The sequence below is a fragment of the Vicia villosa genome, linkage group LG1, assembly GCF_029867415.1.
Source record: "Vicia villosa cultivar HV-30 ecotype Madison, WI linkage group LG1, Vvil1.0, whole genome shotgun sequence".
Taxonomy (NCBI): domain Eukaryota; kingdom Viridiplantae; phylum Streptophyta; class Magnoliopsida; order Fabales; family Fabaceae; genus Vicia; species Vicia villosa.
Window position 1 is genome coordinate 88548503 of NC_081180.1, and position 12846 is coordinate 88561348.

The window sequence follows — 12846 nt, forward strand, 5'->3', positions numbered from 1 at the left end:
TCTACCACTTGAAAAATGTTACAGTGAGTGTATAAATGAGAGATACCTCTGCATACCTAAGTATTCGTCGGATTACATGAATATTAAAAGGAATTCTACCCATTTTTATAGTTTTTTATTTCAAGAATCAAGATCCATTTATTTTTCTCTCTTACCTACCAAATCAAGGCTAGAATTGCTTTGGACTCTCATGTCCCATCAGAAAATCCTTTCCCCATGGATCTATTTTCTCTAAACTCCCTTTTCCACTTAACATCTCAATTTCATATTTCAAAATTGTCTAGAATCAAAGCTATTTTTTTTGTTTTTGTTTGAGAAACAACATTTCGGCTTCAATCCAATTTCCAGTAGTTACCAACCCATATAAGAGACTTTGAATTAGCTATTCATTCATCATATAAAACCTGTTTCTAAATATGTAAAATTTTAAACAACAGCACCAGTGGTCTAGTAGTAGAATAGTACCCTGCCACGGTACAGACCCGGGTTCGATTTTCGATTCCCGGCTGGTGCATATTAATTTTTGAAAAAAATTCTTTCAATTTTATGAATCGCTCACATCAAAAACTTGGAGGAGATTATTACTATAATTTTTTTTTGTTAATTAACCAGCAACTAAACTAACTGTATAATATACACCATCATCTCACAACACTAGAACCATTCACCACGATCACATTACATTGGTCACACTTTCATTGAGCCTAGCAGCCGCAGCAACAGAAGCAGCCACACCACCAGGAGTAGCACTAGCATCAGAACTATTTCTCATCTCCGCATCTGCCACCCCAGCAGCATCTTGCCTTGTCGCCGCCTTGTCTGCGGGCAACTTTGCCGAAGCTCCTGTCAGAACATCGCTCAGCTTAATCTTCTCCTCTTCACGAGGACAATCAGCATTAAAAGCAGCTGCAGATTGAGCCATTGAAGCTAACCCTCCCGGTGTTATAACATTACTTCCCGTAGCTCTTGCCTCAGCTGCCTGTATGGCGGCAGCGTCACTTTGTTCCACTGGCTTGTGGCCTACTGTATATGATGTCGCCTCCAGTGCTTCCCCTATGGTTAAGGCAGTTTCCCGAACCGGACTGGTTGGGCAACACTGAACCGGAGTCGGTTCAACAAATTGTCCAACAACCTCAAAATAAAAACATATTTTAGCAGAAGACGAGGTTAAAAATTTGTAACCTTAAAGCAGAAAAGTGTGTAAAAGGAATTAACAGAGTTACTGGTTAAGAACCTGTCCACCGACTGATTCGGTTACTATGCGTCTTCCTGGGAGTTGAGTTTCTGTGACGGTGACGCCACGGTCGCCGGTGACATCTGTGACATCTTGGTGGCCGACGATTCCTGCCTGCTCATTCTTAGTAGCTGCTGCTTGCATGACGGATGCTACTCCGCCGGGCTGGGTCTGGCCCAAGACACGAGTCTCGGCGCTCTGCATCATGGCGGCGTCTTCCGGTGCAACGGGCTTCTGTGCGAGGTCACCGGAAACGGGTAAAACGTCGCCGTATTTGATTGGTTCTTGATTGGGATGACGCTTAGGTTGTTCCTGGCTCATTTTGATTTGATTTGATTAGAGCAATAGTTTCAGAGATTTCGATAGTGATTTGAAGTTTGATGCATTTAGTTTTAGCTTTGAAAAGGTGTATTAATAGTTTGGAATGGAGGTGGAAAGGAGAGTTCTTGACAAAACATGTGTACAATAAGAGTTATGGTAAGGAGGCGTGGCATGTTTATTTGGAACCCACGTAACATTCGTTTGCAAAATTTGTTAGTATTTTAGTTTAATTAAAACAATTAACATTTATTTTTCATATGGCGGTGATAGTGGCAAGGCAAATAGTATTCATGTTTTTTAGTATATTTTTACATCAACACAATATTCCCTCCTCCTCTCATAATAAATCATCCATTTAGAATAAAATAAATAATGTTTCAAAATAAATGGTACATTTTAATTTTTAATATATTTTTTTCAATTTTATTTTTAATTAATAAAAATTTTATGGAGAAAAAAAAATCATCTTTATATTTTTAAGATAAAATTAAATATAAATTGCATTTGATTTACATTCTTTCTCATCTTTTCTATAACTCACAATCAATTAAATTTGTTTTTACATTTTTCTAAACATCATTAAATCCAAAGTTAAATGATTATATTTATATTTTTCTAAAGAGGACATGATAAGGAGTTATAGTAAAAATATTATTTTATCTCTTAATTTTATACATTTTTTTTAATATATTTGAAATTACTCATTATGAAATGGAGAGAGTAGTATCATTATGAAATGGAGAGACTAGCATCTAAAATTTGTTGGGTCAATCTATCACCCAACTATTTAATATTCATGTTATATATTTTGTAGTTACGAAAAGTATCGCTGTAATATTCATGTTATATATTTTGTATTTACCAACAGTGCGTTAGTAAAGTATTGGATTAAATGTTGTTTGGATAAGTTATGTTTTTCATTCGTTTACCGGTGTATTTATACCCAAATCTCTTTATCTCTGTCTTACGGTTCGTTTGAATCACTTTTGTTTCTTAGTTTTAAAAAATTATTTTACAAATCAGCTTTAAGAAGGTGTTTTTGGAAAGAAAATAAAACAAAAATTTATTTTGTAATAGAGTTTTTAAAAATTGTTAAAAATTGCTTATTTGGTAATTAAATTTTTTATATAATTTATTATATTAACTAATAAAATATAAAATATCGATGATATATTTTATGGAAATATAAAAATTAAACTAATATATACATATACATATTAATTTAAGTACTTATATTTAAATATACAATTATATTTATAAACTTTCATAAGAAGATCATAATTTTAGTGCAGCTCAATAAAATATTAAATTATTTCATGTTTATTTAAAAATTTACCAAAAAAGTATATAAAATAAAATTTTAGTTTAGTTCTAAATTTTTTAAAATTATATAATATGTTAAACAATATATATGATTAAACTGAAAGTAATATAATTGAAATGACTTTTAGTTATATTATAAAAATTTGAATAAATTAGTTAAAATTAATTTTATATGAAAACGTATAAAAATATTATATTTTATTAATAATTATAATATTTATAAAAAAAATTGATAGTTAAAAAAATTAATACATAATTATCAAACTCTTAAACTCTTACTTTTCATCTTTGAACAACAAAGTGAAAAATGTTGTTTGTATCATAGATGAACACGAAGCTTTTGTTTTAGGCTTTTAGCTAAAGTTGAGTGGTTATCTCCTATTTGCAATGTGTTAGTAGGCAAAACTCTTGTATGTGATCAATTTTCATTCCTCTAAAAAAGATTTATACATAATTTAGTAGTATTATTAGTCATTGTGGAGATTTTTTCTATGTATTTTAACAACTTTAGTGTGGAGTTTATTAGGAGATAAGCCCATAAGATTGCTTATAATCTAGCTAAGATGGCCACATCACTAGCTCGTTTTCAAATTTTGGTAAAATATCATATTGTATCGAACAAATTCTAAATGAAATGTTATAATTTTTCTCTTTATTTTTAAAATATTTTTACAAATGTCTTTATAGGTAATTGTGAAACATCAAATACATTCACTTATATTGAAAAAACATTAAATGGAGGTTAAAAATATTTTAAATAATAAATATGATTTTTTATATAAATAAAATCAACAAATTTAAATAAGTAAAATAAACAAAATTATAATTTGGGGTACTGAGAGTAATTTATTGATAGAGTTCAAAACATTACGCCATATCAATTTAAATGAAATATTAAAATCGGGAATTACTTTTTACATTCTATATATTTCTCTTAAACTACGTGGATTTTAAAAATCATATCATATCTTTTGTCTTGTTTGGTTAGTAAAATTCAAACGTATTATATATATATATATATAGGGCCATCTCAAAGAATTTAGAGGCCCTGTTCTAATATTTAAAATGACCTCTAATAAAAAATTTTAAAAATTTATACGGCACCATTAACAATATTTTGATTTTTAACCAGAAAATTGTGATAAATTTATTAAAAAAAATTATTTAAAATTGAGGTAACTCATCAAATTTTTTTCTGTTTTTAATATTCAAAATCACTCTCTAATTTTAAGAGATAATTTAGGAGGCAATAGAGAGAATGAAAAGAGAAAGAAAAATTAAAACTTCAAATTTTTAGTGTTTTGATTAAATTTACAGCATTGAAATTTAAATCAATAGATAACATTAAACTTGAATCAGTTAATAAATTAAAAGGTATTTAACAGTTAACAAATAAAATAATAAATTAAAAATTAATAATAAAAGAGTAAAAATTAACAATTAAAAAATAAAATCTATAAAATAGACACAATGAGAAATTACACTATAACATATAGTATATACTTGAATTTTCAAACTAAAATGTCCACACACATACATATAATTTAAAAAAAAGACTGAAATTTCATAGGAACACTATAATATTTTTGCAAAATTGTGCAATCCATCTTAGAAATTAAAATTTAAAAAAAATATTCGTAAATTAAAATTGATTAAGACATGATATATTAATTAATTGATGAGAAAAGAAAAAGTTAAAATAGTGCATTGAAATTCTATAATAAAAAAATAAAAGATCGTGATTTAAATTATCTCCATTCACAACACATACATATGGATATTACACTAATTAAAATCTTTTGAGAACAATTAATTATATGAACCTCTTTTTAGAATTTCTTGAAGAATATTAGATAGAAAAATGATAATAAAATATGTACTAGTATATGATTTTGCTGATTGGTTGTTTTGTGAAGATTTGTATTTGAATTCGATCGGTAGATTTGATTTGAAGAATTAATTTGCTGCATATCTTATCTATGTTGTCTAGTCAAATTAAATATTGCTTAATTTAAATCGCTACAAAGCTTTGACTATTTCTTTTTCTTTTTGGTTTTAATATTTTTAGTTGAACTCAATTTATTAGAATTTTGAGGCCCTTGGCCCTGTGCAGTGAAATCTGCTGAATAGAAGCAGCAGAGTAAAAACTGTAGAGGATCCAGATCCTCACAAATTACCTTGTCCGGATATTTGAACAAATTCAATTTTTGAGAATTGTGGGAGTTAAAACTTGGGAAAAGATATTGTTACACTGACTTTTACACCTACACCGTAGAATTATACTTAAAATATACCAATTTGCAACTTACCATTTCTTGCTTGTCTTATGTGGTGTAAATGTACGGTGTAGCCAAATGTGGTGTACATATAGCAAACCTGTTAAAACTTCCACAATTTACCTTGTCCAGAGAGTACTATCCCAGCAAACGCAGTTTTTGTTAGTTGTGAAGGCTAAAACCAATATTCTCATTTAAAAATTTAATTAACATCGATTGTTGTCTCTTTTGTTTTCTTCACGCCTGTCAGGATAGAACTTAACACAATGTCTTCTGATATCCGAGTCTTGTTTCAATTACAGTCGATTATCATACAATTCATATGAAGATGGGGTGAGCTACCAAAACCTCAATCAAAGAGAATTAAGATTGAGAAAAGAATGAATAAGATTATCTAAGTACGGTTTGTTCTTTGTACCTTAGACCTGATATGGCAGTACTTGTGACAATTCTTCATTTTTTGACTACATTGATGTTGTATGGTTACTTTATTCCTATTTCGATGAATGTTTCCATTGAGGTTGTGAAGGTTCTTCAAAGCATAGAACATGTATTATGAGGAAATTAATAAGCCAGTGCATGCTCTTACGTCGAATTAGAAGGTAGAACATGGTCAAGTTGTTACCAGACTTTCTGATATAAAAAGAACTTTGAGTTGCAATTCTGTGGAGTTTATCAAGTGTTCTATTGGTGGAGGTGCTTATGGAAGAGGATTTAAAGAAGTTGAGAGTTTTATCTAAGAGAAAAGATTTGCATTTCGGCTCTGGAAGTTGAAAAATGATGAAAATGCTGCTAAGGCTGTTAAATCAAAGTCGAGGATTAAAGGGTTTAACTTTATGGATGAAAGGATCATGAATGGAAATTGGGTGAGACAGCCTAATGCTAATGTAATACAGAATTTTATTAAGGATTTGGCTGTATGCCATACTACAATACCTGAAAGTTGATGAAGCAACTGGTGACATTTCGTACTAAGCTGAATCACCGGATGAGGCTGCTTTTGTTGTTGCAGCAAAACAACTTGGATTGGAATTTTATGAAAGGACAAACGCATGAAAGGGATGTCCGTAACAGTAAGAGGAAACTACTACGATTTAGCAAAGGAGCCGAGAGTATTTAACAAAGTTTAAAAAGGACCAAAAATAAGGACCACAACATACTCATTTGGAGACTTAGGCTATGTTTGGGAGTTTGGAGGGGAGGGGAGGGGAAGGCTTCCAAAAATGAAATTTTAAAAAAATATAGGAAAATATTTGACATTTTTTGAAAAAATGATTTTGTTTAGAATGATAAAAGAGTCATTATTATTGCTAAATTTTTAATTTTTAGAATACTATAACAACTTAAAAGATATTTGGAAAATTTATATAAGCCCTTCAAAACCCTCCAAAACCCTCCTTCAATATAATTTTTGAGTTCCCCCATTTTATGGAGTTTTTGGTGTTATGAATAAACTCAAACCCTCCAAAACCCTCCTACCTAAAATCTTTTTATCCTTTTCACCCAATTCTTCCTATTTTCAAAAGCCTTCCCCTCCCTTCCCCTCCAAACTCCCAAACATAGCCTTAAAGACCATTTTTGGGGCAAAAAAAATATCTACCCAGAATTTGAGGCTAATATAAAAGACCACAGACATAATTTAACCTATTTTTAAGAGGCTATCAGATAGAGAGACTTGGTGATGTAAATGGTGAATTTGAGTCTCAAAAGATATTCTATTGCAACTAAAATAAATAAATTCATGCTGTTTTTGTAGGAATTAGTTCCTACTTGTTATTTGGCAGTAAAACCTTTGCCATGGCCCATAAGCAATTTATCAACCCTTGCCTGTAATCTCTATAATCTTTCATTTTAGAATGCAATTTACAAGCCAAAATGCTTTTCTAAAATTTATTTGGATGTGCTGCCAAAACCATTAGCTACCTTCTTCATTTCTTCAAATTTCTCCAGTTCCCGCCTTAACTGCTCATTTCTTTTCTCAATAGTTTGAAGCAATACATTTGAACCAGATGTGCTGGATTGCCCTGCTAACTCAGACTTCTCTTTGTCGAGTTGCTGAGAAATATTAAGTAAATTCTCTTTATGTGTACGAAGGCTTTCCTCTGCCAGTTGATATTCATACTTTTGAGATTTTGCAAGATCCTCCATAGCCCTATCAAATTCAATTTCAAATTATAATAACTGGATGGATAACGAAAAGATTTTGTTCCGTTTTGAACATTTAAGTGCTTTAAAGAAGCTTCGTCATCTGTAGTATCCATCGCAGCATTGCGGTTACCGGAAGAACCTGTTGGTAAATAAAATGTTCAATACTTATCAATAAGCATATAACCAGTGCAAAAGTAATAAGTAATATTAATAGAATATTTACATGAAGAATTAGCTGTAATATTGTCATCAACTTTCAAGATATCTTCAGTATCATCCTCATGTTTAAGCAGAAGTAAAAGACCAAGTTCGTCATGATATTGTCTATTAAGATTTCAAAGAGAAAAAGCAAGGCATTTTTTCTATCACTTGAAATTAATTTAACAAAACCTTTGACATGGCGATTCGGTTCATAATCACCCTTGCAGCGGCATTCTCTAAACCACACAAGAGGCAAATACCAAACTTTAGAATTTTTTCCTCAATATCAACATCAACATCAACCCTTAATATCAACATCATCCGTATCAATAGATTCACATGTCTGTAGAAGCTTATTTGCATGGGAAACCAGTTCGGTCATCCCATCACAGCACCAACAAAAATACTCAACACCTAATCCAATCGTTCCTCCAACCGTGTCATATTAGCGCATTCCAGATGACAAACATGGCTGTGAATATTACCGCTTTTTACTTTGAACATGATATAACTATAGACACCATAAGCTGAATCAACTATCTTGTAAAAAAGAGTGCACGGCAAATTTTCAATTCAACACAACAGATATCTCATGGTGCAACTGGTGAATTTGTTTATTCCCAGCTTTGCAGCCACCAATGTCGGAATCAGATTCTGGCAGCTCCTTTGATTCTAAAGGATGAAGAAGTCCATCAGCTACCGTAATCATATTGCCTGCAATGCAGAACAACATTATACACTATGTGGTATTACAGCAAGTAGGAAGAAATTTACAAACAAAACAAAAAAATGCAACAGGAAAGAGTCTTAGAAATTCAGAAATGGCTTAGCAGACAATGAACCACTCTGAAAAGAAAATGGTAAAATGATCTTATAATAACTACAAGTTTTCCAAATAACAGTTTGAACATTCAACATTCAAAAGCCCCTTCAATTTCAGAATCACATAACGAAAATTAACAGCATCATGAAAAAGAATATCAGAAGAAAGCAAAGATATATAACAAGACCAGAAGGAATAGTCCAGCTGAAAGAAGGAAAGAAATCAACAAGATTAGCGTCAGAGAAGAATTCTTTGACGTAGCTTTCAGCCCCAAGCTTGCTTGCAAATCCATCGTGGTAAGAGGCAGCAAGATGCCGAGGAAGATATAGATACCGGTCCAAAAGTTATAGGTAGATGAAATTCTCTTCTTGTTTTCCACCGCCGAATGACGCCTCGATTCGGAAAACAGGCCAGAGAATTTCATCCAACTGTAAATCTTCGCCGGATAATTCGGTGCGACCGGTGCAAGATTTGATAAGTTGATGCGGCCACCATCATAATCAGAGTTTCGTTCAAACTCCATCTCTGTTAGGGTTTCCAAGAGCAGAGAGAATTGATGCGTTAACTTGAGATTTTTTTTTTCGATAAATGATTTGTGATTTTTGTTTTTTTGAACTATATGATTTTTGGACGGGTGGAAGTACACTATCGAGTCGTCGTTAAGAATTGGTTGAGTTCGAATTTGACTTTATGACGATTTTTTTTCATTTCAAATTCGACTCGTTAAGAATCGATAAGTTTGAGTTTATCACGAATTTTTTTACACTTCAAACTTGACTTGTTAGAAGTTCACAAACATTTTGGTTTAACTAGGGATTAAAAGTAATTTTTTTAAGTCTACTATATATATATATATATATATATATATATATATATATATATATATATATATATATATATATATATATATATATATATATATATATATATATATATATATATATATATATATATATATATATATATATATATATATATTTGACATTTTAAATTAATATTATTTAAATAAAAAATATAGAAATGAAATAAAACTTATAAGATTGGAATTTATACGATATTAATTTTATTTGTATAATTATTTGTAGAAATATTTTGCTCACTTGAAAATATAAATTATTAATTTAAAATCGTTATATTAAAAGAAAATATAAAACTAAAATTTAGAGTAAATCTTTAAACTACTCAATATAATCTATTTCATATATAATTGAATTGACTCATGAACCTAACGAGTCGAACTATGTATAGTTCAAGTTCAGCTCATTTAGTTGACGAACTTAGTTTTTAACTCATATTTGGCTCATTTGGTTCACGAACCTAGTTCAACGATTTAATTTTCGAATCGAATTTCGAACAGTTTTCAAGTTAGTTTTGTTCATTGTCAGTCCTAGATGGAAGAGAGTAGAATGGAATGATGTAAATTTATGTTTTATTGTTTGGATTGATTAAAATCAGATGGAATGAAGCGGAACCGGATACAAAGCATTTCATCATTTTCCATCATTTTTTATACCCTCAGATTTAGGCGGAATGACAAAATCTATTTATTCCGTCATAAATACCCAAACAATAGAATATCATCTTTATTCCATTCTGATCCGCTTCGTTCCGCTCCACTCAATTCCGCTTCGTTCATTTTACTCTATCCAAACATAGTCTTAGAGACTCATATGGAACTTTGATGAGAATTTAACATCTCATTCCCACCCATATTATACCTAGGGATGTAAAGGGCGCTAGGATATGATGTCCGTCTTTTAGATACATATAACATTTATATTTGTCTCATATCCGCATATATGTTATGTGGGTAATTTGTGGGTTTTAAATAATTCGCGGATATTTATATATTTATTCATGGATAATATATTTTTTAAAATTATTTTTTGAAAAAAATTGTTCAACTTATTTTAAAGACACCACAAATTATTATCACATAAGATCTATACAATTCGTAACAAGATTCGATTCTAAGAAACTATGTGATTGAGAGGATTTTTTAAAATAGAATTTTTATGTTTCTATGCATAATGGATGAAACTGAAATTGAAAACAAAAGGACTAGGACCAATTAATATTATGCTAGGGGGTTTAAAACATTTTAGTATACAACAAATTGTGAAACTATTTCTGCTAGGGGTGTTCAGATCCAATCTAATAAAAAAACGAAAATTGAATCGAAAAAATCAAAAACCAAAAAAAAAATCGATTTTTTTTATGTGTTTGGATCACTTTGTAGTACAACCGACCGGTTCGGTTCGATTTTCGATTGACTGCATGAGAACCGAACCGATCTAAACCGAACCAAAGTATTTATTCCCATTTATTTTTATTTTAGGGTTATTACCATTTTTGCCCCCTGCCATATAGGCGACTTTTGGTTTACCCCCCTGTAAAAAATTTTTTTGTAAAACTAACCTTGCCAAATGAAGATTCTGTCATTTTAGACCTCGCCAGCAAATGACACATGCCATTTGCATATGTGGCATGCTGATTGTGTAATTCTTTTATTTTTTTAATTTTTTAAAATTCAAATATGCTGACATGTAATTATATTTTTTATTTTTTATTATTTTTAATTCCACGTCATATTTATTTTTTAAAATTTTTTTTAAAAAAAAAAATTAAAATTTTTTTTTATTTTTATTTAACATAATATTTTATTTTATTTTTTATTTATTTTAACGTAATATATATATATATATATATATATATATATATATATATTATTTATTTTAATATTATTCAAATTCAAAACACATAAATATTGAAAAAAATACCTGCGGATTTACCTACGGATTTTAAAATACCTGCGGATTTACCTGCGGATTTTAAAATACCTGCAGATTTACCTGCGGATTTTAAAATACCTGCGGATTTACCTACGGATTTTAAAATACCTGCGGATTTAACTACGGATTTTAAAATACCTGCGGATTTACCTACGGATTTTAAAATACCTGCAGATTTACCTGCGGATTTACCTACGGATTTTAAAATGCCTGCAGATTTACCTGCGGATTTACCTACGGATTTTAAAATACTTGCGAATTTACCTACGGATTTTAAAATACCTGCGGATTTAGCTACGGATTTTAAAATACCTGCGGATTTAGCTACGGATATTAAAATACCTGCGGATTTTAAAATACCTGCGGTAATTTAAAATACCTGCGGATTTACCTACGGGTTTTAAAATACCTGCGGATTTACCTACAAATTTTTTTTAAAAAAATAAAATAAAAAATATAAAAAAAATAAAAAAGTAAAAAATATATATATATTTTTTTTAAAAAAAATTATTTAAAAAAAAAATTTTGAAAAAAAATTAAAAAAAAAAGAAAATCCACGTGGAAATAAAAAAATATAATTCCACGTCAGCTTAGCTGAAATTAAAAAAAAAAGAAAAAAGAAAAAAAATGCCACTAAGCACGCCACATAGGCTTTGGGCGTGTGCCATTTTCCTCCAAGGTCTAAAAAAAAAAATGGCAAGGTTACTTTTACAAACAAAAATTTTACAGGGGGTAAACCAAAAGTCGCCTATATGGCAGGGGGCAAAAATGGTAATAATCCTTTATTTTATTATGATTTATTAAATGTATTATATATATATATATATATATATATATATATATATATATATATATATATATATATATATATATATATATATATATAATGACGTTACGATTCTTCTACCGTTGCATAAATTCATTTCCCAAAATATAATAAATATGAGATTTTATTGGAAAACATGTTTCAGTAGCAAAAATATAATAAATATTAAACATGTTTTTGTCATTCCCCATCTTAGATTTACTTCTAATTCTAATTTTACGTTATTCTTAATGTTCTATATCATAGTTAAATTAAGTTAAATGATTATTCTATCATGTTCTATTATATCATAGCTAAATTAAGTTAAATGATGGTATGCTTTCAATTTGTTGGGAGTTATTAGTGTAGCATGAATGATGCACACTGTTAGTGAAAATGAAGTTCCTAGTTAAAGTTATTTAAATGATGCTCGTTGTTAGTGGAAGTGACTTTTAAAATTATTTATATAATAATGTTTGTTTTAAAAACCGAATAAAATCAAACCAGCCGAACCAAAGTAAACCACATAAATTGGATTGATTGGATTTTTCTTTTAGTCATCCAAAAACTGAACCAAACCGCATGCTCTTTGTATCTTTGGATCGGATGACTTTTTGTATCAAAATCAATCCAAACCGGACCGCAAACATCCATAATTTCTGCTATAATTTAGTTGCCAAAGCTTAATTCCGCATCACAAGTTTATTTTACTTTGTTAAATAATTTAAACTAATGATATTTATATAACTTTTAAATTTATTAATGAATACGGATATCTGCAGACTCAAGTATTATTAAACTCGTATCCATATCAATTAAATAATAGGTATTTACATATCTATTTATTTTATCCGTAGATATTTATTAAGCTATCCAACTCGTATCTATGACGAATTTAATTCGCGAGTACATATTATTTTGCC

At 29.7% G+C, this 12846-nt stretch overlaps 1 protein-coding gene across 1 annotated transcript; it reads right to left on the reverse strand.

Annotated features, from left to right (window-relative positions):
- Window positions 1–560: 560 nt before the first annotated feature.
- On the reverse strand, window positions 561–1625 carry LOC131611697 (late embryogenesis abundant protein D-34-like). The gene is made up of 2 exons (XM_058883610.1): window positions 1235–1625; window positions 561–1132 (listed from the first exon to the last, which is right to left on the reverse strand). The coding sequence occupies exons 1-2, from the start codon at window positions 1553–1555 to the stop codon at window positions 674–676; spliced, it is 780 nt and encodes a 259-aa protein (XP_058739593.1). The 5' UTR covers window positions 1556–1625; the 3' UTR covers window positions 561–673.
- Window positions 1626–12846: the final 11221 nt, after the last annotated feature.